Source organism: Equus przewalskii, chromosome 7 (genome assembly GCF_037783145.1).
Source record: "Equus przewalskii isolate Varuska chromosome 7, EquPr2, whole genome shotgun sequence".
Lineage (NCBI taxonomy): Eukaryota > Metazoa > Chordata > Mammalia > Perissodactyla > Equidae > Equus > Equus przewalskii.
In genome coordinates, this window is record NC_091837.1 from 40578131 (window position 1) to 40604816 (window position 26686).

Below are 26686 nucleotides of genomic sequence, written 5' to 3' on the forward strand. Positions count from 1 at the left end.
TCACTACAGAGTAGTACCTCATTTCAAGTCAACAAAACAAAGAAGCTGGAAAGTTAAAAGGACTCTTAAAATATAACATTTTTTCCCCTACAATTTAAATGTCAGACATTGGAATGACTTACAGAAGAGGAACTGATTAAGAGAATGAAAATTTGTAACGATTAACAGGCAGTCACTGCTGCATGTAAACACCAATGGAGGATGGAGTACAAAGACGAGGTCTGAAAGGCAACAAATCACAGACAAGGACCATATTTTCAAAATTGTAATTAGGTATTACCAAATACAGTAAATAAACAACTCTTAAGTTAGAGTGCAAAATGAAAGCACCTTATTGTTTTAAAGGTGCAAAAGCAACTACATACAACATACACTTATCCACATTTTAAATAGTTGTTTGTATGGTGGTTAAATGCCATTTAAAAATATTTCAATAGAAAAATGATTTATAAATCAGTTTACAGAAGATCAAAAAAAAATCAATGTTTAATACCAACTTTAACTATAAATAACTAACAAGAAGAAAAACTGTGCTCTATCCTGTTTTTGCTTCAATACCTATGTCTTCTGCTCCTTGCCTTTTGGTGAAAACATTGCATTGTAAGGCTGCCGTCTTTTTGGACGAGGACAAGGATCAAGATCTTCCTTAATGTAACCTTAAAAACAAATCACAAATTTAGGAGACTATATTTACAACATACATTTCTTTCAGTATACATCCAGTAAACATCTGTCTTGTTTAATGCCTTCTAAGTTGACATGATTCTTCTGATTATTAGCCGTGTGACGCTGACGAATGATTTCACCACTTAGCATGAGTCTTCTCATTTATACTAACAATAACAGCAGCAAACATTTATCAAATGTGTTGTATACATTACCTCAGATAATGCTCAAATTCCTTTGAAGTAGCTTCCACTGTACCTATTTCACAGATGAGGTACTAGAGACCCAGGTAAGCTAAGTAGCTTGCTCGAGTTCCCAAAGCTAGGAAGCAGAAGAGCTGGGACCTTACCCAGGACCTAACTCCAGAACTAGAGCTCCCAAGCACTCTCCTATTCTGTTTCCCACAGGTTGCAAATGGGGACAATGCCTGAACACAAACTCTTTACTATTTTGATAAATTCTAGGTGCTTATCAAAAAGACTTTTTGTGCAGCCAGCCCCGTAGCTGAGTGGTTAGCGTTGTGCGCTCTGCTTCGGCGGCCCCAGGTTTCGCTGGTTCGGATCCGGGCCACGGATACGGCACTGCTCATCAAGCCATGCTGAGGCGGCGTCCCACATGCCACAACTAGAAGGACCCACAACTAAAAATATACAGCTATGTACTGAGGGGTTTTGGGGAGAAAAAGGAAAAAAAAAAGACTTTGTGGTAGCCCTTTCATCAGATGATATGCCCCCATACTCTTCAGACTATTCACTTCCCCTAAGGTGTCTCCAATCACCTGGTTTGCAGGGGAGGACTTGCTCTGCCATACCCCTAGGCCACATTAGGGATGCAAACACAGGCTCTATCCAGATTGTCTGTTCCGGTTTGATGATGAGGCAGAGACATCATGTAAAGAGGACTTAACCTGACTTGTTAATGGGTCAGGTGGCAAAGATGGTAACAGCTGTCACTTTGCATCTTTTGGAAAAACTATCTTGCCACTAAATATCAGGAGCTTTAAAGCTGCATACATTCTCAATTATATTAAATACAAGTGCCACATCTGGAGGAGCTAGGTGCATGTCAACAATCTTCTAAACAAACAAAGCTCCTTTTAATTCATATTATAGTTTATAAACACTCAGCATTCTGGATAAGTGAGGTTTTAAAATCTAAAAATCAGTCGTCATTCTAAAAAGATGCTCTTTTTTAACAATATAATTTTGCTGCCATTTGTTATAAAATTACTTATTTTATTAAAACTCATTTTGATGACAGGATGAGAGAAACTGCTTCTGAAATTTGAATGATGAACCAGGATAATGCACACACAACCACACTAAAGTGATTATAAACAATCTCTGATTATGATGAAATTACTTGAAAAGTTGAAGGTAGGGTTTTATCTTTAGGAATTTGTTTTTATGTCACAAAACCAGCACCTAGTTTGCAGCAGAAGGTAAAGAGAATCATGGAGAAAAAGTTTAATGTTTAGACCTGGGTATATACAGTATTAAAAATAAATTAATTCCAAAATGTTATAATCTATACTCTCACCTCTTTCCATACAAGTCTGAGTGGAAGGAAAACCAACTTCCCAGAAATGCTCTGGTGTGTTGGGTGGAATGTAGCGGAATCGGTGTCTCGAGCAGGAAGCCAACTTCTTTTCTCTTTCTTCTGCTGGAATATCTGCATAATACTAATAATAAAAACTGGTAAGTTTTTCACTTAGGCATACTAAATAGAGTGCTATGTTTACTGATCATAAACGAGAAGCTAAGAAAGCTATGAAGCATGCTAAGAAAACTTAATACTTCCTGATAATATTAATAATTAATACTTATAGATAGTATTAATTACTTATTAACAGTAATTAGTGCTGGTCTGTGAAATATTTGCTTCACAAATGAGAAAAGGAGCTTGTATCACAATGTAGATTAATATACTGCTTCCTGCTTCCTCCATCAATAAACTCTTACAATGAAAATAAATGCCAGTCAAACTTGACAGTGTGCTTAGGGACATAGTTGATTTATATATTGGTGCAAACTCCTCATCTTTGTCAGACCAGTAACAAAAATGCAGAGGCTTGCACTGTGAAGAGCACTTTTCTCAACTGTTATTTGGATATAATGTGTGTTTTGAAGTTATTTTCCTATCTCTACAATTTCTAAAAAAAGTTTAGCTTTGAAGTTTAGACTTCATGACTTCCCCCTTAAACTGTATTTTTCAATAAGGATCAAAGGCTTATCATTTTTTGTAACCGTAGTCATAAAGAACCTGAACTTCATGCAAACAAGGATAAAACCTATGTAAAACCTGTGCAGGTCTTCAAGCTCTAGATCTAAAGAAAACAAAGCAGTAGTGTACAGTTTAATAGAACACAGACGACAGCATCACATAATGCAGACAATTCCATTTTACACTTGAGAAATTGAAAATCAAAGCGAAAATTTACCGAAGATATCACCTATTGAAAGTGGCAGACTTAGGAGTAGAATTTAAGCTTGAAGTAAAGGGGTTTTTTTGAGGAAGATTAGCCCTGAGCTAACATCTGCTGCCAATCCTCCTCTTTTTGCTGAGGAAGACTGGCCCTGAGCTAACATCTGTGCCCATCTTCCTCTACTTTTTTTTAATATGTGGGACGCCTGCCACAGCATGGCTTGCCAAGTGGTGCATAGGTCTGCACCCGTGATCCGACCCGGCGAACCCCGGGCAGTGAAGTGGAACATGTGAACTTAACTGCTGCGCCACTGAGCTGGCCCTGAAGTAAAGGTTTTTAATATATTTTTATTTTACATAGATTAATTAAAGGCTTTAGAGTATCTCTGAAACAACTTTTTTGGGGGTATCTTTTTCATTATTCTCATTGCCATGAGTATACTAAGCCTTTGTTACCTTAGCCTAGGAACTGGGATGGGATGGCCTTAGAGAATCATGGTTATCAATCAATGTTAGAGAAACAATGCCACCACATTACAACATGTTTACAAAACAGCAGGTTAGTGTAGCTGTAACACAGCAAGCAAGTGGGACAGCAGTAGGACACAACGCCAGAGAGGAAGTGGGGTGTCAGAGTTTGTTGTCTTTGATAAGGACTTTGGATTCTATTTCTTAGTGAGATGAGAAGACTTTTAAGGGTTTTTGGTAGAGGAGTGACATGATTTAACTTTTATTCTAAAAAAATCATTATAAAAAAAGACTATTCATTGCTGCTTTGAAAATACATTTGAAGAGACAAGAACGAAAAGAAAAGAATGGGGACAGGAGTATATGAGAACTCTCTGTACTTTCTGTTCAATTTTGCTCTGAACCTAAAACTGCTCTAAAAAATAGTTTATTACTAAAACAAATGAATACACACAAGGAGGGCAACTTAGAAGCTATCTCAATAGTCCAGACAAGATGAAATGGTGCCTCGGTCCAAGGGGTTAGTGGTGGAGATAATAAGCGGCTGGAAACGGAAATATGTAAGAAAAGAGTAGAGGATAACTACAAGACTTTTAGTTTAAACAACTAGAAGAATGGACATGCAAGAGACTCACAGGTGAGGTTTGGGATTTGGAAGTAGAAAATCTAAGTTTGCTTTTAGACATGCAAAATTTGAGATGACTATTATACATCCACCTGTGTATTACATCCTCTACATGTGGATTAGGCAAACGGATGCATTTAGGAACTGTAAGCATACAGATAATATTTAAATACATGGGACTGGCACTTTCACTCCTGGTTATGAGGAATTAAGAGAGAACAGATTTACCCTTGTACCTTAAACAACCAAAAAAATGGAATAAAATGTATGAAACAATGGTTTTCAGAGATTGGATAACAACTCAGAAAATGATTCCTGAGAGAAGGAAAGCAAATTAACAGTGTTTCTAGCAAAATAACTTTTTTCTAACTGGTAATATTAATTCCAGATTGTAACTAAAGACTGGAGGTTTACTTAGTGTGGACTGTGTTCCTTAGTTAAGAAATCATGAAATATTCAAATTGTGCTATGAAACTCATCATACAGGAGGTTTTACTTGTATTGCCAAACTGCTTTCCAAAATAGTGATCCTAATTTAGACTTCCACTGTTAGTGTATGAGCGCATATTTCTCACCAAATGCTTACCTACACTGCAATCTATTCACATATAACCTTAATGTGCTTGGTTATCAGATTTTTTAGCCCATAGTTGTTAAATAGGAAATTTAAAAGGGGAAGCAAATTGCTAAAAGCAAGCATCTGATAGCTAATGGATAGCGACAGAAGAAATAAAAACAGCAAGTTTCAAGAAAATAGAGAACCTGCCTGGGAATACTTAGTAATAGGACAATTAGTACCATCTACTTCAACAGTCCAAGACAGCCAATGTACAAAAGGAAAACACAGTTGTGTTCTAAGAATGAAGTAGAATCTATTCATCACATTTTGTCTGGGAAGGAAAATGGGGAAAAAAATAAGAGTTTATGGTTATACCAGTTATTTAGAAAAAATATTTATGAGTACATCATTTCCCAAGAGTACTGGTATGAGTAATAAATGTTATATTAACGTTTCCTGTTGAAATATGAAAATTTTTCCCAAAGAGTGTATATCTATCTATCTGTCTATGAGCCTTTGCTGTAATATAACACAAGGGGAAAAAATTAAAAGAAATACAAATAAATATAGAAGAGAAAAATGGCACAAATGTCTTAGGCTGGTAATAAAAACCAGGGCTTAGGCTCCAGATTCACTTAATGAAAATCTAAGAGAAATGGAGGGCTTTCACTTTCACCTATTTATATCTCTCAGGTCCCAGTCAGTATGCTCTACTTATGCATCCTCTTATTCCTGGCTCAAACTAGGTTTCTAGACACAAATATGGTTTGTACCTATGATTTTTAAATCATGCATTTATGATCCATAAAGCCATACTTAAAAAAAACCAAACTGGACAGTATTTATATTAGTACTTACAATTTCACATTCCTTACATGTGTGTCCAAGCAATTTTCTTCTCTCTTCTTTTTTCCGAACCACCTCAATATGAGGAAAATTTTGTAAGCTAGTCTCTCTAGGGGAAAAATGAATTAAATTTAAAATCAATCTATTTATTACTACAAAGATCTTTGGGTTAGGCTTTAAATTAACAAAGATGAGAGCCCAGAAGAGAAATAACCCCAAAACATTCATTCATTTTATTTGAAATGCTTATTCAGTATGTTAGGAAAACAAGTATTTCTTCATTCATTTTCATTAAACATCTATTGTGCCTACTATATGTGAAGTATTTTTACGGATATTTTTCTCCAACTGAAGAAAGATAACTATTACTTCCTATTTTTGCCTCTGACTGGCTGAAAATAATAATTAGGTTAGGAGGCACAGTATAAAATAACCTTTAATTAAGAGGGAATAGTGTATTAATAAACTCAGGAACTGGTATTCCATAACATAACCAAGAAAGAGAACACTGCCTCTGTTAACTCAGTTTCTAGTACTACAAATCCATGTTTCAGGGATAACCTACTATTCCCCAAAGAACACACTTATTTTCTCAAAATTTCTTTTGCTGCTTCCATCTACCCTGACTTCTTCAAAATATTAGGCACAATTATCATTTTTGCTTGTCCTTAAATGGATCAGCTCCTGTTCACTGAAAGCCTAGGAAGGGTCAAAGCCACCGAGGCATGGGTTAATGAGGTACGGAGTACCTTGGGAAGAAAATCCATCAGGAAACACAGGACATTTTTTAAATTAATATATTTGTATCCTGCTTTAAAAAGCCTAATATAGAAAAATCCAAACTCACAAGATAGGTAGAATTACATGATGGCATATTTTTAATAATAGAAACATCCCCAAAAAGCTTAAACAGTCTGATTAACAAAAAGTGATTTTTAGAATGACTTGTTGGTAACACATCTACTCCTTTGATGTATTTTGGTCACATGACCCTCTAGGTGGCAAGCACTTTCCTTCAACAGAGAGCTTTACTTGCTCTATTTCAAAGTATATGAGGTTACAGGTCCTTTTTGTGCTTAAACTCAGGAAGTCTCAACTCTGGAGCAATCTTTAAATTAAAAAAGGGAGACTAAGAAAGGACAGATAAAAAATATTGCCATAACTATATTTTCTTTCAAATAGTTTATGAATCTTAAGCTTATGTAGGATATAATTTGGTCACATCCTTTCCTCTGAATACTATCTATTCTGTCTCTGTAGTGTACCATAATGCAGCAGGGAACCTACTAGAAGACTGGCATCTGGAGTAGACCTCAAAGCGCCACCCAAGGTTCCTCAGCTTCTTGTCCCTGACACAACACGACCCGTCTTCCCAGGGTTTGCCGTATTCTCCATGGGGAAAGGAACCACCCTAACTCTGAGACTTTTACCACCCCTACATCTTTATCCATCTCCTGCATCTCCAGCTTTCTAACGGTTTCAGAATAACTAAAACTACTCATCTATTTTTTTTAAAAGTTAGTGAACCTCTAACATGAACCTTTTGAAATGGCAGCCCTTACTCTGCAATCTTACTTCTAGGAATCTATCCCAAAGATGCACAGGCAAAAATTTGAAAAGAGAATGCACAAGGGTATTCACTGTGGCACTGTGCATGCCAGCATAACTGTAAACAACCCAAGTGCCCACGGCTAGGCAATAAACTACGGTACAGTCAAACAATGAAGTACTATGAAACCAAAAAAAAGAAATGAGGGAGGACTATATACTATTATGAGTGATTTCCAGGACATATAGTTAAATGAAAAAAACAAAGTAGATAAAAGCATATACGGCATTCTACCATTTGTCTAAGGGGAGAGAGTGCGACTAACTGCACCTATGTTGATATAGATATACGTGGAGAGAAATTTGGTTTTATTTTTTAAAATAAATGGAAAACCACAAATTTCAAATGGTTACCCATGGGGATGGAGAGCTAACAGGGTGAAGGGAACAAGGACAGAAGCTAGACTTATCTGAATACATCTTGTTTTGTAGCCTCTGGTACCATGTATACAATTTACCTAAGTTTAAAAACGAATTAAAGAGAAAGTAACTCCTAAAAAATCAGAATCAAAACAAAACAAACCTGGGTACTAGGTTGGTGGCATAACTACACAGAAAATAATTATCCTAAGTGACTTTACAACATAGTGATATGACTGTACATTTCTGACAGGATATATCTTAAGGACAAAAAGATACAAAAAAGTCTGAAACCATTTTCATAAAATATCATAAAATAGTAGTCTGTACTATTCTGAGACTGTTCTCTTTGTGTATTGTGGAATAAAGTTAAATCAGGAACGATGCTGGTGGCACTGAGAAGTGGGATTTTCAGTAGGCAGGAAAGTAGAGATGGGACAGAGGGTTACGTAAAAATCCTGTAGTCCTGAACTTGAATTGGAGCTATGAGTATGAACAAGTGTAGTTTAACTGAATAAAACAAAATGAAATAAAACCTTATTTCTAACTCTGTCCACCTAAAAGATCTAGAAACAATGACTAATCACAGCAATGAGCAACCCCAGCAGCCAGACTGTGGCCTAAATATCATTTCTCACTAAAAGAAACTGAGGGTCCTGGAGAAATGGCAGATTCCAGGCCTATGGCAGAAAGTGTACAAGACAGTCTAGAACATCTTATTATACAAGAAGTAACGAATGTATGAAAGACGACTAAGGTAGTATCCATTCAAAGAGGCTTCTACTGGGCAAAGATGGGACAATTTGAGTATCAATAAGGATTAATAACTGCAATGAGTTGAGACATATCAAATATACTTAAATCCATGAATTCATAATGATACTTAAACAACAAACTCTCTGGTCACACTTGAGATGCTAGGGTACTATTTCTTTGAAAAACTGGTAAATAAAAGAAAAGAATCATTTAGCAATAAAATGACAGCTCATATCCATTAGTCTTATAGGCATCAATAAAAATTTGGCCTGTCAGATTTTTTAAATTCTTGATAGATATAAAAATAGAAGGAATAACTTTGCTTACTAAGTGACTCAATTTGCCAACAGCATAACTTAAAGAAAAAAAAGCAAAAGATTTTTCTTGAATGAATTACTGTGCCTTAGTTCACTTCTGGAATCAAGAGTATATGACTAAAAATTACAGAATTTGCAATCTTTGCATAAAAGGCAGAAAGTAGCATTATAGTTCAAAGTCATGTTTAAAGTTTTTTTTTTAAGGTTTAAAAATTCTCATAAAATAATTCTAAAGCATAATCTAAGGCTTGCCACCTAAAGTCTCAAACTATATAAAAGTTACAGTATACAATTTAAAAAATTCCCAAATAAAGTTCACAAAAAAGTAGACTAGGAGTAAAGTGTTGTAATAAAGCAGAGAAAATAACTATCACCACTGTCAGAAAAAGGGTAGTGGTGGTGAAGTTTTTTTAATTTAAAAATTTGTCATTTTTATGCTTGAGTTCTATCTTTGTTATGGTCATAAAGTAAACGATATGCATTCTATTTTAATCAAAGTAGCAATGTGAACAGCTCAAAGATACTCTGACAAAGATAGCTCTGTTGTACATCCAATCCCATTGCTGGTATTAATCAAAACCTACTTACCTTTCATTATCTTTAAAATACGGCTCCACAAATGCTTTCTGTTTGACTTTATCTTGTTTATCACCATGAGCTGTAAACAAGCATACCACAAAGTGAATGTAGACCTTACTGAGAAACAATTAGCTTTTTTTTTTGAAATAAAAAAGGGCATGTGCCAAACTTCCATTTTTATTTGGTTTCACACTCTAGGTCCCTGGGCAACTTGTTTTTCCTTTCTTTTTCATCTTCACAATGAGGAGAGCACAGATTATCTTGCTTACCTCAGAGTTACTAAAGAGATAAAAATCATATCTATAAAAGTATTTTAGACTTAAAAACTAGATATAAAAGTACACACATATTGACTATAAATGAAAGTATTTTAAGCTTTAGAAGAACTACTCATACACTCGTTATCATTTGGCACCAAATAACAAGATAGCTTTTAATGTTTCACTTACTAGTCTTGTTGATTTTTTATAATGTGTCTTTAAGGTGGGTTATAACTAGGAAATAAAGAGATTAAAGAATTTTATCAGAAAACTGGTGACAAAATAAGAACTAGAGCTCATGGACCTCAATCCCAAGTTGTCTAGACTCAAACAGCCCATTGCCATCATCTATTCAAATAATGGACCTTTACTAAGCTTTGTACAAAGTTCTGGACAAAGAATGTAGAACGTGAGAGACCAGATCTCCTCTCCTCATGGGGTTTACATTGCAGTGAGGGAAACAGACATTAAGCAAGCAGACACGTAAGGCTTATCTGAGGAAGAACACGTAAGGTGGTAACTGATGAATAAAAAGAAGTCAGCCGTGAGAAGAGTTAGAACAGGAAAGGTTTTGAGAGAGGAAAACGTGCGGTATGCCCTAAGAACTAAGAGCAGGCCAGAGGGGTTGAGATTTAGTGAAGAAAGTGTTGAGGGAGAGGTGGGCAGGTATCAGATCACAATGGGCCTTGAAGGCCCAAAGGAAAGGAGTTTGAATTTTATTCTAAGTGCAACAGGAAGCCACTGAAGACTCAAATTTACTTTGTTGAGGCATAATTTACATACAATATACACTGACTTTAAGTGTACTATGAGGAATCTTGACATGTGCATATTCCACTATAACTGCCACCCAAATCAAGACAGAGAACATTTCCATCACCCCTGGAAGTTTTCTCCTATTCTGCTGTTTCTCATGCACAAAAATATTCTCTCACGTCCCTTCCTTCCCCTACAATCACTGATTTGATTATCACCATAGCTTAGTTATGCCTGTTTTAGAACTTCAGATTACTGGGAGTATATGGTATATATTCTTTTTCATCTTTCGCATTTTTCTAGCTCAACAAGTTCTGGAGATTCATCCACGCTGTTGAGTCTAGTAGTTCTCTCCTTTTTGTTGAGAAGTAATATTCCATTATATGAACACACCACAGTTTACATTTCTTCACCTATTGATGGACATTTGGGTTGTTTCCAGTTCTGAGCCATTACAAATAGCACTGCTACGAAAATTCTTGAACACATCTTTCTGTGAACATGTTTTCATTTTTCTTGGGTGTATACCTAGGAGTGGAACTGCTGGATCACTGGAATTGCTGAGGATAGATGTATGTGTAACTTTACAAAAAACTGATCAACCTCCATAAAGCTGTTTTAAAAACCCTGCTGAATTGTTTCCAAAGTACAGTTTCATACTCCCACTAGCACTGTTTGAACATTCCAGTTCTCACCCTTGCTAATACTAGATATTATCAGTCTTCTTAACCATTCTAGTGGGTGTGAAGTGGCATCTCTGTCCCTGATATCCAATAATATTGAGCATATTTTCATATACTTATTGGCCACCCAAATATCTTCTTTCCCCTAAAGGGTTTTAGACAAGAAGATAATATAATCTAATTAAAAAAAAAATCACTTTTGAGTCTCTGTAAAGACTGGACTAGAGAGGAGAAATGACTGATATAAAAAGACCAGTTAGAAGGCCTACAACAAAACAGGTAGAGTTAGAGTGGTTTAGACTAGGGCAGTAGCTACAGAGAGGGAGAAAAGTGAAGTGTTATGACATATCTTCTGGAGATAGCACTGCCAGGGTATTAGACTGGACATAAAGGAGAGGTGAAAGAAGTCACATATGACTCCTACGTTTCTATCTTAAGTAACTGGGAGGACAGTTACTGAGGTTTAATGACACTCAGAAAGGCAGGGGAAGATCAAATTTGGGTAGAAAAATAAATATTTCTAATTTGAATATATTAAGTTCAAGGAGCTCATAATATGTCAAATAGGTAGTTGGACTCAAGTGTGAGGTGCAGAAGAGAGAGGATGAGCCTGCGAGTGATGAATATACAGAAACATCTTTTTCACTTGGCTTCCACAACAGCATATACGCTTGTTTCCCTCCTACTTCACAGGCTGCAGCTCCTTTTCAATTTCCTTTGCTGGTTCTTTGTTTCTCCCACCTTTTAAAGTTGCCATACACCAGAAGTCAGAACTTGCAATGCTTCTTTTTTCTATTTATATTCAGTACTTTGGTGATCTCACTCAGTTTCATGTCTTTAATAACCATCTCCTTGCTGTTGACCTCCTGCCCCCCAAATCATTTTTTTATTCTGAGTTTCTTGTCCAAACTCGACACATATCAACAGTCTACTCAACAGCTCCATCTGAAAATCTAGTAAGTATTAATACATCCAGAACTGAGCTTTTGATGTCCTCCCTGAAACTTGCTCCTTCCTGTGAGGGAAGACTAGGTAGACTCTGTGATATGAGGGTCAAGAAAATGAAATAAATGGACAAGAAGTCTTAAATTACATGCCTGGGTGACTGGGAAAAATAAAAATGTCTGAAAGCTCACTTGGTAAGAAATAAATGGAACTTGGCTTAGAAATGTGACGTTTAAGCTGTTGAAGAGACACAGAAGTAGCGATACTAAGAAACGCAGGACTGAGATCCATCAGAGAAGTCAAAGTAGAGTTGCAGATTTGGAATCACATTTTCAGAGGTGGTTAATAAAAGCATGAGAAAAAATGAATGTGAGGGAGAAAAAGAGTCTTGGGGATATGCTAGAAAACAGAAGTTGTCAGAGATTAAAAGAATAGCGCAGCCAGATTCTAGCTCAGGGACAACCTTCCCCAAGCAAAAACAGAGACTGGCAAGAGACGTTAGCTCAGGGATGATCTTCCTCACCAAAAAAAACCCAAACAAAACCAACAGTGCTGCATCGCCACAAAAGCAGAGTGAGAAAATTTTGAGATGGTCAGCGTGAAATGTAACCAAAAAAAGAGATAGAAATTAATAATTTTGTCTTATAAAAAAATATCCTTTTTTGAAGTGAAACCAATATGTAAAAGGCTCTTCTTGGGGTAAAAAGTGAATCGAACATTTGTAAATTTTTATTACAAAATTTGCTGGATCAAATTTTTGCCATGGACTGAGCAAGTGAAAGCATGCTGTTCCGTATCTTTGGTTAGGGTTCATTCACCCTGAGCTAAGGCCTGTCATTTAAAAAACCTGACGGAAGCCAGAGGAAAACATAATCAAGGTAGACTGTACCACAGCAGGAGGGGTGCTCATTTAAATCAGCATAAAATGACCTTTGCACTAGATTAAAAAACTCTGACTTTTTTACTTACAGTAAGAAAATGAGATATTTAGCAAAAATTCTAATTTTCAATTCAGACTATCTAAGAGTTTCACTTAGAGTATTCTTCTTTTAATTGCTACCCTACATTATAAATTACTGTTTCTAATGAAACGGATCTTAAGAAGACTGACATATATACATTTACATTAGATATGTTGTCTTGGAAGGTAAAGCATTCAAGCAGAAAATGGGTCTGTTTTCTGCAAAACTTTCTCTTTTCACTCTATTACAATGATTAACGTATTACTTTAAAAAAAGTTTCTCAAAACTTTTATAAACTTTATGCATATGTCATAGAAAAACGTATCGAATCAAGATTACTGTCTAAGTTTTAATGAATATTTTATAGTTACATAAGATGTCAATGTAAGGGCAAAGCTGAGTGAAAGGCACAGGGGAACCCTCTAAACTATTTCTTCTAACTCTTCTATTAGTCTAAAATTATCTCAAAAAAATCTGTGAAAAAGAAATTTATACAAGAAACTTGAAACTTTCATTGTTAATATACCTCATCAAGCCTCCATTAATTAGCAGGATGACAATTTACTGAACTCAGGTAACTGAGAAGCCATAATCAGAAAGACAATAGGCTTACTGTTTGGTTTCTTTGTGGCAGCTGACAATTCCTCCTCTTCATCTGCTACTTGGGGGAAGCTATCTGCCAAACAGGATTCATATTCTTCATGTGTTGTCCGATCAAACATATCTTCCAAGCTATCATTCATTTTTCTTTCTCCATCTACATAAAAGAGCATTGGCTCAGGGCAACAAACAAGCTTTTTGATTTCTATTTGACCAATTTGAAACTTGTGGTAACTGCCACTAAACAATTCACTTGTGCACAAGACAAGAATAAATCCCCAAGTCTGGGTAGTTACTGTACATTCACAAAGGCTTTATGTTATGGCTTTAAATGTCCTTTACTTGTGTGAAAAGAATGCTAGTTTTTGTTATTGTCATTATAAACATTAAAAATCTTTTTCTCCATATCAGTTCATGCATAATTCATACTAAACCAAAAGGAGTTGCACCAAAGAAATAGTGAGGAATAGAATATACATCATAATGAACGATGAAAAATATTAAGTTTAAATAAAATGTGTATAAATAGCTGACATTAAAATCTCTATAGAATTTTGCTTACCTACTTATTTTTCTATAGTGATAGCAAAAAAAGTATTTTATTGCATTATCATTAACACTTGGTAGTTTAGTGTTGATCAAAATGATGAATTCAATTCCATATCTGACATACAAAGTGCTTAATTCATCTTCAGAGTACCAGCTACATTTTTCATTACATAGTCACATTTTAAAAAACACCAGAGTTTACAAAAAAAACCAGAAACAGACCCAGTTGGCTAACAAACGTGACAGATCCTGCCGAGATGGCTCTGTATAAACTACCTCCCCATGAACCCATGGTGCTCCAGTACCCTCATCCTATTATCTTTCTCCAGAACTTACCATCATCTATCACACCAAACATCTGCTTGTGTCTCCACTATGAGAATGTAAGTTGCATGAAGTAGGTACTTTTGTTCTGTTTACTCATTATTTCTAGTTCCTGGAACACTTCCTAGTATAGAACCGTGGCTTGATATTTATTAAATGATTAAACATTTGTTCATTTTTCATGTTGAGGGTCAAATTTGTAAATAATTGATTTATTTTTTTGTTGGTCTAACTTCTGATTGTGAAATACTTGAGGACAAAGACTATGTCCACATTGATCTTTCTATCATAATATCTAGTAAGTCTAACACAGAGCAGGGATATAAAAACATTTTTTGAATCAAAATACTAGCAATAATTCAGTTTTTATTGGTATGTTTCATTCTTAACTAATTCTAAGTATTAAAAAGGTTTATGTTACGGGTAAAATGGGCAGACTGTTTTTTTCCAAAGAAGGCCTCAACAATATCTCCTATCTCATGTGCTATTCTCAAAATATGATCTTGGTACTCCTCCCACTGAGAGGTGAAGGCTATGTTCTCTTGCTTTGAACCTGGGCAGCTCTTTGTGACACTGTGAAACTTCTGAGGCCAGATCATAAAAATGCCATGCACCTCTACCTTGCTCTTTTGGGGTGCTCACTCTGAGAACCTAGTCTTCATGTGATGAGGAAGCTCAAACCAGCCCATGTGCAAAGACCATATGGAGAAGCCCTGAGACTGAACAAGGACAGAGATGCCAAGTCACCCCCATCTGTCTAGCCCTCTGCTATTCCAGCTCTAGCTACCATCCATCTACAACTACGTGAGAGACCCAGACACAGAACCATCTAGCCAAGTCCTTCCTGAATTCCTGAGCCATAGAAACTACGAAAGATAAGAAAATGATTGTTGTCATTTTAATCTTCTAAGTTACTGGAGTGATTCATTATGCATCAATAGTACTAATAACACATTTAACCAAAATTATTTCCATTCATTCATTCAAGTTCTAATCTCTCTTTATTTAAAAGCAAATATTTTAAGTATATTTGGGAAACTATCACCTTCTTTGAATCAACTAGATAAATTTGAAGCCAAAGTAGTCATACTTGAGTTTTCTCCTTTTCTATAAACACAAGGAAAACCTTATCAGGAAAACATTATCAGGAGCTGATACCAGGCACAAAATAATCTTAAAAGCAAAGTATCTTGAGAGGTTACATCAGAATCATGGCAGAGTGAGCTTTTCCCTTAGACTTTCTCTGCTAAGATATAATGAGAAGGACATTCATAAATCAAAAGAGGACATTCACACAACACAAAAGACATCAGAGAGACCCATCCAGCCACACGTCTGAAGATGGAGCTGCTGGACCCCTCAGGAGGAAGTAGAAGGAGGAAAGGCGAGCTCCTCTCCCTCCCTGGCAGCAACCCAGGGCGTGGGCCCACGTGCAGCTCTGAGAAAAGAGGGAGGAGAGGTAGCTCTCCATGGGAATGCTTTCTTTCTCCAAGATCCCCCACAGACTTTGGGAAAGCCCCACACAGAGTTAGCTAAGCTATTGTGGGGGTGTCTTAATCAAGCCAGCACCCCAGGAAAGCAGATAGTGAGAGCAGAGCAAGAATACCCCTGGGAGCGTGCATGTGAAAGAAAGCAACGCACCCCCCCCCCAACAGTGCTCCAGCTAAGCCACTTGGCCAGAGCACCTGCACGTATGTTAGAAAAGCAGCAGCGGTGAACCAGCCAACTGGCAGTCACAGATGGGCCCTGTCAGCATAGATTCTAAGGACAGGCACAGATGCCAGGGATCATGGCAGGCTCAGAATACAGAGCTCCTGACTGACCCCCAGTGGTGGAAGATGGAATCTGAGATGAGATACTATCACTATGTGAAGGCAAAAATCCACACCATCAAACAATATGAAGAAATATATTAATACTCCACACCAGAAGGCAGAGAAATTTATAATCTAAATAACAGAGAATTCAAAATAACTAGCATAAAGAAATTTGAGTTCCAAGACAATAGGATAGACAGTTCAATGAAATCAGGAACAAAATTAATGAAGAGAAGGAATTCTTCACAAGAGACTGAAACCACAGAAAAACAAATCAGAAATGTTGGAGATGAAAAACACAATGGGTGAGATAAAGAAAAATCTGGACTCCCTGAATAACAGAGCTGATATTATGGAGGACAGAATTAGCAGTCTGGAAGGAAGAAAATACAGAAATGCTTCAGATGGAGGAGAGAGAACTAAGACTAAAAAGAAATGAAGCAATTCTCCAAAAATATCCAACTCAATTAGGAAATGCATCCTAAGGATTACAGGTACTCCAGAGAGATAAGCGAGGGAGAATGGAGCAGAAAGCTTGTTCAAAGAACCAAGAGCTGAGAACTGCCCAAACCTGGGGAAGGAGCTAATAGAACTATGGACTATATCAATGTAAAAACATCTTCTCCAAGGCATATAGTAATAAAACTGGCAAAAGTCAAGCACAAGGAAAAAATGTTAAGGGCAGCAAGGCAGAAGAAAATAACCCACAAAGGAATCCCTACCAGGCTTTCAGTGGCTTTCTCACCAGAACCTTACAGTCTAGGAGAGAGTGGAATGATATATTCAAAACTCTGAAAGACAAAAACTTTCAGCCAAGAATACTTTATCCAGCAAAAATATCCTTCAGATATGATGGAGAAATAAAAACTTTCCCAGATAAACAAAAGCTAAGAGAGTTCTTTGCCACAAGACTCCCACTACAAGAAATGATCAAGAAGGCCCTCATACCTGGAAAAAAAAAAAAAGAAAGGGTTCACAAAGCCTTGAGCAAGAAGATAAATAGGCAGACAAAATCAGAAAATTGCAGCTCTCTATCAGGACAGGTTAGCAAACAATTATAACAAAGATAAAGGGAAGGAAAACATCGAAAATAAATATAATCTTGTCATTTTAACCACTAACTCACAACACAAGATGGAATAAGCTGTGACAATAATAACTTAGATGGGGAAGAAGGAAGGGATGGAAACGGCTTAGACTAGGGAAATAAGAGGCTATCAGAAAATGGACTAGTTCATCCATGATTTTTTTTTTTTCTGCGTTATCTCCCCAAACCCCCCCATATACAGTTGTATATCTTAGTTGCAGGTCCTTCTAGTTGTGGCATGTGGGCTGCCTCACCGTGGCCTGATGAGTGGTGTCATGTCCATGATCCGAATCCTGGGCCGCCGCAGCAGAGCGCATGAACTTAACCACTTGGCCATGGAGCCAGCCCCCATGAGTTTTTTAATACAAACCTCATGGTAACCACTAAACAAATAATCAGAACAGAGACACAAATGACAAATACAGAGAAAATTGAGAAAACCATCATAGAAAACTACCAACCTGAACTGGTAGTCCAAAAACACAGGATGGGAAACAAGGGAAACACACAAAAACCAGAAAATGAGAGATAAAATGGCAGCATTAAGCCCTCATATATCAATAATCACTCTAAATGTAAATGGATTGAATTCTCCAATCAAACGACACTGAGTAGTGAGACAGATTAAAAAACAAGACTCAACAATATGCTGCCTCCAGGAAGCACATCTCAGCTCTAAAACAGTCACAGGCTCAGAGTGAAGGGATGGAACACAATACTCTAAGCTAATGGCAAACAAAGGAAAGCAGGTGTTGCCATACTTATATCGGATAAAGTAGACTTCAAGATAAAACACGCTATGAGAAACAAAGAGGGGCAGTATATAATGATAAAAGGGACACTCCACCAAGAAGACATAACACTTATAGATATCCATGGACCCAACAGAGGAGCACCAAAGTACATAAAGCAAGCATTAACAAACCTAAAAGGAGATATTAAGAACAGCACAATAATAGTAGGGGATCTTAACACCCCACTTACATCAATGGATAGATCATTCAGACAGAAAGTCAAGACGGAAAGTGGATTTAAATGAAAAACTAGACCAGATGGACTTAATACACACAACACACACATATATAGAACACTCTATCCAAAAACAGCAGAATACACATTCTTCTCAAGTGCACATGGAACATTCTCAAGGATAGACCATATCTTGGGAAACAAGGCAAGCCTCAATAAATTTAAGAAGACTGAAATCGTATCAAGCATCATTTCCGAACATAATGCTATGAAACTAGAAATCAACCACAACAAAAAAGCTGAGAAAGTCACAAACATGGAGACTAAACAATGTCCTACTGAAATGGATGAATGAAGAAATTAAAGGAGAAATCAAAAAATATCTGGAGACAAATGAAAATGAACATACAGCACACCAACTCATATGGGATGCAGCAAAAGTAGTCCTAAGAAGGAAATTCATAGCAATACAGGCCTACCTTAACAAACAAGAAAAATCTCAAATAAGCAACCTTAAATTACATCTAACAGAACTAGAAAAAGTAGAACAAAGCCCAAAGTCAGCAGAAGGAGGGAAATAGTAAAAATCAGAGCAGAAATAAATGAAATTGAAACAAACAATAGAAAGGATCAATGAAACCAAGAGCTGGTTCTTTGAGAAGATATACAAAACTCACAAACCCTTAGCCAGACTCACTAAGGAAAAAAGAGAGAAGGCGCAAATAAATAAAATTAGAAATGAAAGAGGAGAAATGATGGATACCATAGAAATACAAAGCATTGTAAGAGAATACTATGAAAAACTGTATGCCAACAAACTGGACAATATAGAAGAAATGGATAAATTCTTAGATGATACAACCTCCCAAAACTGAATCAAGAAGAAATAGAGAATCTGAATAGACCAATTATAAGTAAAGAGATTGGAACAATAATCAAAAACCTCCCAAAAAACAAAAGTCCAGGACCAGATGGCTTCTCTGGAGAATTCTACCAAACATTTAATGAAGATTTAATGCCTATCATTCTCAAGCTATTTCAAAAAGCTGAAGAAGATGGAACACTTCCTATCACATTTTACGGAGCCAACAACACCCTGATGCCAAAGCCAGACAAGGACAACACAAAAAAGGAAAATTACAGGCCAATATCACTGATGAACATAGATAGAAAAATCCTCAACAAAATATTGGAAAACTAAATACAGCAATACATTAACAAGATCATACACCATGATCAAGTGGAATTTATACTAGGGACTTAGGGATGGTTTATCATCCACAAATCAATATGATACACGACATTAACAAAATGAGGAACAAAAACCACAGGATCATCTCCATAGATGCAGAGAAAGTATTTGACAAGATCCAGTATCCATTTACGATAAAAACTCTCAATAAAATGGGCACAGAAGGAAAGTACTTCAACATAATAAAGACCACATATGACAAACCCACAGCCGACATCAAACTCAATTGGGAAAAACTGAAAGCCATCCCTCTGAGAACAGGAACAGGATAAGGGTATCCACTCTCGCCACTCTTATTCAACATAGTACTGGAGGTTTTGGCCAAAGTAATTAGGCAAGAAAAAGAAATAAAAGGAATCCAAATAGGCAACGAAGAAGTGAAACTCTTGCTGTTTGCAGACAACATGATTTTACATATAGAACATCTTAAAAAGAATCCATCAGAAAACTATTAGAAATAATCAACAACTACAGCAAAGTTGCAGGGTACAAAAATCAACTTAAAAATCTGTTGCATTTCTACATTCTAATAATGAGCTAACAGAAAGATAACTCAAGAATACAATCACAGCAAAAAGAATAAAATATCTAGGAATAAATTCAACCAAGGAGGTGAAAGATTTATATAATGAAAACTATAAGACATTATTGAAAGAAGTTGATGATGACATAAAGAAATGGAAAGATATTCCATGCACATGGACTGGAAGAATAAACATGCTTAAAATAGCCATACTACCTAAAGCAATCTACAGATTCAATGCAACCCAACCAGAATCTCAATGACATTCTTCATGGAAATAGAACAAGGAATCCTAAAATTCACATGGGGCAACAAAATTCAGCTGGGGTAACAAAAGATTCTAAATAGCTAAAGCAATCCTGAGAAAAAAGAACAAAGCTGGAGGCATCACAATCCCTGACTTCAAAATATAATACAAAGCTATAGTATAGAAACAGCATGGTACTGGTACAAAAACAGACAAACAGATCAATGGAAGAGAACTGAAAGCCCAGAAATAAAATGACACATCTACGAGGGGCAAGCCCCATGACCAAGTCGTTACGGTTCTGTGCACTCTGCTTCAGTGGTCTGAGTTGGTGGGTTCGGATTCCAGGCACAGATCTACTCTAAACATCAGCCATGCTGTGGAGGCATCTCACATACAAAATAGAGGAAGACTGGCAGAGATGTTAGTTCAGGGCTAATCTTCCTCAAGGAAAAAAGAAGAAGATTGGCAACAGATATTAGCTCAGGGTGAATCTTCCTCACTAAAAAATCCTCCCAAAAAACAAATAAATCCACACATATCTATGGACAGCTAATCTTTGACAAAGGAGCTAAGAACATATAATGGAGAAAGGAAAGTCTCTTCAATAAATGGTATTGGGAAAACTGGATAGCCACATGCAAAAAAACGAAAGCAGACCATTATCTTTTGCCATACACAAAAATTAACTCAAAATGGATCAAAGACTTGAAGGTAAGACCTGAAACCATAAAACTCATAGAAGAAAATACAGGCAGTACATTCGTTGACATTGGTCTTAGAAGGATCTTTTCAAATACCATGTCTGCTTGGGCAAGGTAAACAAAAGGAAAACTAAACAAGTGGGACTTCCTCAGACTAAAGAGCTTCTGCAAGGCAAAGGAAACCAGGAACAAAACAAAAAGACAACCCACCTACTGAGAGAAAATATTTGCAAATCACATATCCAACAGCGGGTTAATCTCCAAAATATATAAAGAACTCATACAACTCAAGAACAAAAACACAAACAACCCAATCAAAAAATGGGCAGAAGATCTGAACAGGCATTTTTCCAAAGAAGACATACAGACAGCTAACAGGCACATTAAAAGTTGTTCAACATCACTAATCATCAGGGAAATGCAAATCAAAACTACACTTAGATATCACCTTACATCCGTTAGAATGGCTATAATCACCAAGACAAAAATAACAAATGTTGGAGAGGATGTGGAGAAAAGGGAACCTTCATACACTGCTAGTGGGAGTGCAAAATGGTGCAGCCACTACGGAAAACAGTATGGCGGTTTCTCAAAAAATTGAAAATAGAAATACCACATGACCCAGCTATCCCACTACTGGGTATTTATCCAAAGAACTTGAAATCAACAATTCAGAGGCTTATGCACCCCTATGTTCATTGTAGCATAAGTCACAATAGCCAAGAAGTGGAAGCAACCCAAATCCCCAACGACTGATGACTGGATAAAGAAGATGTAGTGTGTATTTATATACAATGGAATACTACTCAGCCATAAAAAAAGACAAAAATGTCCCATTTGCAACAACATGGATGGACCTGAAGGGTATTACATTAAGTGAAATACGCCAGACAGAGAAAGACAAACACCGTATGATTTCACTCATATGCGTAAGATAAACTAACACATGGACAAGGAGAACAGTTCAGTGGTTACCAGAGGGGAAGGGGGTTGGGAGGTGGGCATAAGGGGTAAGGGGCACACATATATGGTGACTGACAAATAATAATGTACAACTGAAATTCCACAATGTTATAAACTATTATGACCTCAATTAAAAAAATGCAAAGTATCTTCTTAAGAAGAAAGTTAATAGCCATGTATTATAAAAAGACAACATAACAACATTAAGGTTTTTCTTTTAATAAGTTCTGTCTTCTCCACCCTGGCAGCCAACTACTTGATCATATGGATAGTTGTTCATTACTGAAGAACAAAGAATTAAGGTAAAGTATTAAATTTTTTTCTCACTTACTACATTTAGGGCAGCAAGAGGTAACGTGTTTCAAAAGAAATAAGGATAAGACTGGCTGTTTCATTATTCAGCCCGGAGCAGGTAGGCTAAGGAACATTCAGCAGAAGATGGGGAATGCACAAACATCTGAATGTCTTTAGTTTCTAACAGATGATCACTGGAAAATGTCTCTGCTTCTAGCAAGGCATCCCCATGTGGCAGTTCCTAACCCTTTCCTACGTAAGGGTGATAAATGACAGTCTAGTTGACCTGATGTCATATGCCTCTGTAGTTAGGAATGTTCCTAAGGTGTTGCCAACCAAAATCCTTCCATTGAATATTAAGGTTTTAGATGAAGAACTAACAGTTTCTCACTACAAAGGGCTGTAGATCCCTAATTTGGCCAAATCCCCTTTTCTGTAGAAGCAGAATATAGCAAAGTAATTCAGTATATACACTATCATTCTTAGTTTACTGCTAATTTGCAAATCTATACTAATACTTCTCAGTAGAATCCCCCCTCTTTTTTAAATAAAATTTCTTTGGAAAATCCTATTTCTAAAACAGGACTCTCAAGATTCCCTTTTATATCTTTTATAAAAAGTTCTCAAAACCAAGGATCAGCAAACTTTTTTTTAAAGAGTTGGATATTTACTAATTTACTAAATATTTACTAATATTTTAGGCCTGTGGGGCCAATAAGGTCTCGGCAGCAACTACTCAACTCTGCTTTTGTATTGTGCAAGCAGCCGTAGGCAATACATAAACAAGTGAGTGAGGCTATGTTCCAATAAAACTTTATTTACAAAACTGGCAGCCAGTGTGATTTGCAGACCCATGGAAACAATATGAATTCTTTCTGAAATAAAATTTATTTTGGTTAAGGATTTTTTTCCTGAAATACTGAAACTCACCTTTACTAAGAACAAACTAATATTATCAGAACAGCAAAAAAACTGGTTTATGGTGAAGAGGTGACTTATGCTCATCAGTACAATGGTACAACTATAAACTTCCCTCCACATTTTTATTAAAATTAAAAATAAATCAAATCTTACTTGGACTTTTTTCTCTCTTCTGCTCTTGCTTCTTCATTTTTAAAAGCACAGTTTCACTAACCAATGTACAGTCCATGTCCACTGTCTCTCCTCCTGCTAATCTTGACTGACTGCTATCCTGAGTATTTAAAAATTCAGAATTTTAACAATTATCCCTTTATGGCCTTGTATTTACTTAAAAAAAATTTGGTAAAATATACTATAACACAAATTTTATCATTTTTCTATGTACACTTCAGTAGCATTAAGTTAAATTTACTTTTACCCTTTAGGAGTATAGAAAGATTTAGGTTTTATCAATAAGCCTGTAAAATATTTTAGCTTCACTATTCACACATCTTCCTTCAAGTCCAGGAAAAGAAGGACTAGTGACAAGGAAGGGAGTTATATACCACTGAACTCCCTTGAGCTTCTCCTTCCTCTCTTCTCCAATCTACCTCACAGGAATGAACATCGATGTACACAAAGAACAATTTCATAAATCAAATTTGATTTCTTGATAAATATATATGACTCTAGCAACTGTTAAATACTTGATTAACATGCTACCAAGTGAAAAAGAACTTCTCAAGCTATATAGAACCTAAATACAAGCCAAAAAAATTATTTCCACTAATTTTAATTTTTTGTTTTCTTTTGAGGAAGATTAGCCTTGAGCTAACATCTGCCAATCCTCCCCTTTTTGCTGAGGAAGACTGGCCCTGAGCTAACATCCATGCCCCTCTTCCTCTAGTTTATATGTAGGACGCCTGCCACAGCATGGCTTGCCAAGCGGTGCCATGTCTGCATCCGGGATCTGAACTAGTGAACCCTGGGCCGCTGAAGTGGAATGTGAGCGAACTTAACCGCTGCACCACCAGGCCGGCCCCTACTAATTTTAATTTTTTTAAAAAAATACAGTATTTTAAAAAATAACCAACTGGGAAAATGAAAATTTTTTCTTAATGGTACATTATTTTAAAAGTTAGTCAAGGCATATCACAGGGTACTTTGATAAAAAATAAAATCATTTAAAATACGTTACTAACTTTTTGCATTATTTTAAAACTATAACATTTTTCAGTAAAGGGCTTTAAAGTCAGAAAGCACTATCTTTTCAAAAATACCGTCTTTTCAAAAATACTGTAAAGTTGGAAGAATAAGCATTTTTATTTCTTAGTTTTCTGAATAAATAAATGCAGGTTTTAAGAGGTATGTGATCATCTCAAGGTCACAGAGTGAGTCAGAAGAGAAGAAGGACTAAAACTCACTAGAATAACCACATGGGCTTTGGTTTTACTTTCTCACTTACCTTTGTGTTGATTACAGTAATATCCATTTTATACTGAGAAAGGTCTGCTCCTGGATCTACACTCCACTGGGTATTTTCAAAGGACGTATCTTAGATAAGGAGAAAAAAATACCCAATTAAAAATGGATTTTAAAAATTCTCATCACTTTAAAACATATGGGACCCACAGAATGGGAGAAAAGTTTTATAAATAACACATCTGGTAAAGGACTTGTATCTAGGATATACAAAGAACCCTCACAAATTAACAACAAGGCAAATATCCCAACTAAAAATCAGCAAAGGTCTGAATAGACAGTCCTTCAAAGGAGATACACAAATGGCCAAAAAGCTCATGAAAAGATGTTCAACATCATGAGCCACCAGGGAAAGGCAAATCAAAACCAAAATGAGAAGCCACTTTCTACCCATTAGGATGGCTAGAATCAAAATGACAGATAATAGTAAGTGCTGGGGAGGATGTGGAGAAATTGGACCCATTATATGCTGCTTGTGGGAACGTAAAATGATGTAGCTACTCTGGAAAACAGTTAGATAGTTCCTTGAAACAGAGTTAATTAGCCTATGGCCAAGCAATTCTACTCCTATATATAACTCGAGAAAGACAAAAACATACATCCACAAAATTATACATTAAGTATTCATAGCAGCATTACTCATAATAGTGAAAAAAGTCACAAAAGATCATATGTTGCTTGATATCATTTATATGAAAACTCCAGAATAGGCAAATCTATAGAGACAGAAAGTAGATTAGTGGTTGCTTAGCACTGGGGAACAGGGAAGAGGAATGGACAATGATTACTAACAGGCACTGTCCCTCTTGGGGTGAAGAAAATTTTCCTAAACTTAGACTATAATCAGGGTTGCACAACTCTCAGAGTTTACCAAAACCATTGAGTTGTACACTTTAATGGGTAATTTTTACCTCAATAAAATTTTTTTAAGTTAAAATTATAACATTGTTTGGAGGGGTTTTTCAATGTATGTAGATACACATGATAATTACATAAAGTACAGTTCTAGAACATCAAGTAGTACAATATTAAACCTAAGCAGACTGTGGAAGCTTAAGCAGGTATACCATAATCCCTAGAGCAACCAAGAAAAGAAATCAAAACAAAAAGATAAAGTCAAGAATGAGAGTGAAAAACATGTTTTCATACAGAGACTGAAACTCTTGCTGGAAGAAAAACTAAAGACTGTGCTTAAGGAAAATAAACCCAGAATGAAGGAGCAACTTTCCAATGGATAAAAGGAAAACAGTGCATATGAAGGGCAGAAATATTCTGTATTTTGTGGCTAAAAAATGAAAAGACTCCTTTTAAACACAGAAAAATTATGAAAATATTAAGACACATATTAGAGCAAACAATGTTTTCAAACAAGAAGTTTAAAAACCCATATAAATGTAAACATGGATATGTACACATGTAAATACAAAGAAAAAGGACAGGCTACCTATGGGGTGAGGAACAAGGTCTGGATGATGAAAATACTACTTTAAAAACTAGTTTAGGGGCTGGCCCCTTGGCCGGGTGGTTAAGTTACTGCGCTTTGCTTCAGCAGCTCAGGGTTTCGCCAGTTCAGATCCTGGGTGCAGACATGGCACTGCTCCTCAGGCCATGCTGAGGTGGCATCCCATATGCCTCCCCTAGAAGGACTCACAACTAAAAATACAGAACTACGTACCGGGAAGCTTTGGGGAGATAAAGGAAAAATAAAATCTTTAAAAACTAGTTTAAATACTAGTTTAAATTTTTTTGAACTATTTTCCTCTCATTTTTATTTATTTATTTCTTTATTGTGAGGAAGATTGCCGCTGAGCTAACATCTGTGCCAGTCTTCCTCTATTTTATAGTATGGCTTGACGAGTGGTGCTAGGTCCATGCCTAGGATTCAAACCCCAGGCCGCTGAAGCAGAGCACGCGAACTTAACCACTATGCCACTGGGACAGTCCCTCTCAATTCATTTTTTCAAATGCATAAGAGCAAGAAAATCACATGTAAAATGAAACCAATGAGAGAATCATCCCATAAACACAGAAACAGGCAGCAAGAAATAAGGTATGTTTTCCCAAAACAATTTCATCTATTCAAAGAATGTAAATAACATATTACAATACTCAACTTAAAGTCACTAAGAAGGAGTAGAAATACTGTTTAGAGTGCCCACAC

At 36.3% G+C, this 26686-nt stretch overlaps 1 protein-coding gene across 18 annotated transcripts in view; it reads right to left on the reverse strand.

The window, feature by feature from the left end:
• Window positions 1-250: 250 nt before the first annotated feature.
• RBBP8 (RB binding protein 8, endonuclease) overlaps window positions 251-26686 on the reverse strand; it is a 103656-nt gene continuing 77220 nt past the window's right edge. For all 18 annotated transcript variants that reach the window (XM_008523296.2, XM_008523295.2, XM_008523294.2 and 15 more), the window contains 7 exons: window positions 24509-24597; window positions 23218-23335; window positions 13428-13571; window positions 9218-9287; window positions 5601-5697; window positions 2206-2347; window positions 251-656 (listed from right to left, as the gene is read on the reverse strand). In XM_008523296.2, coding sequence (XP_008521518.1) covers window positions 559-656; window positions 2206-2347; window positions 5601-5697; window positions 9218-9287; window positions 13428-13571; window positions 23218-23335; window positions 24509-24597 — 758 coding nt within the window. In that variant the 3' untranslated portion in view covers window positions 251-558. The remainder of the gene's footprint in view (window positions 657-2205; window positions 2348-5600; window positions 5698-9217; window positions 9288-13427; window positions 13572-23217; window positions 23336-24508; window positions 24598-26686) is intronic.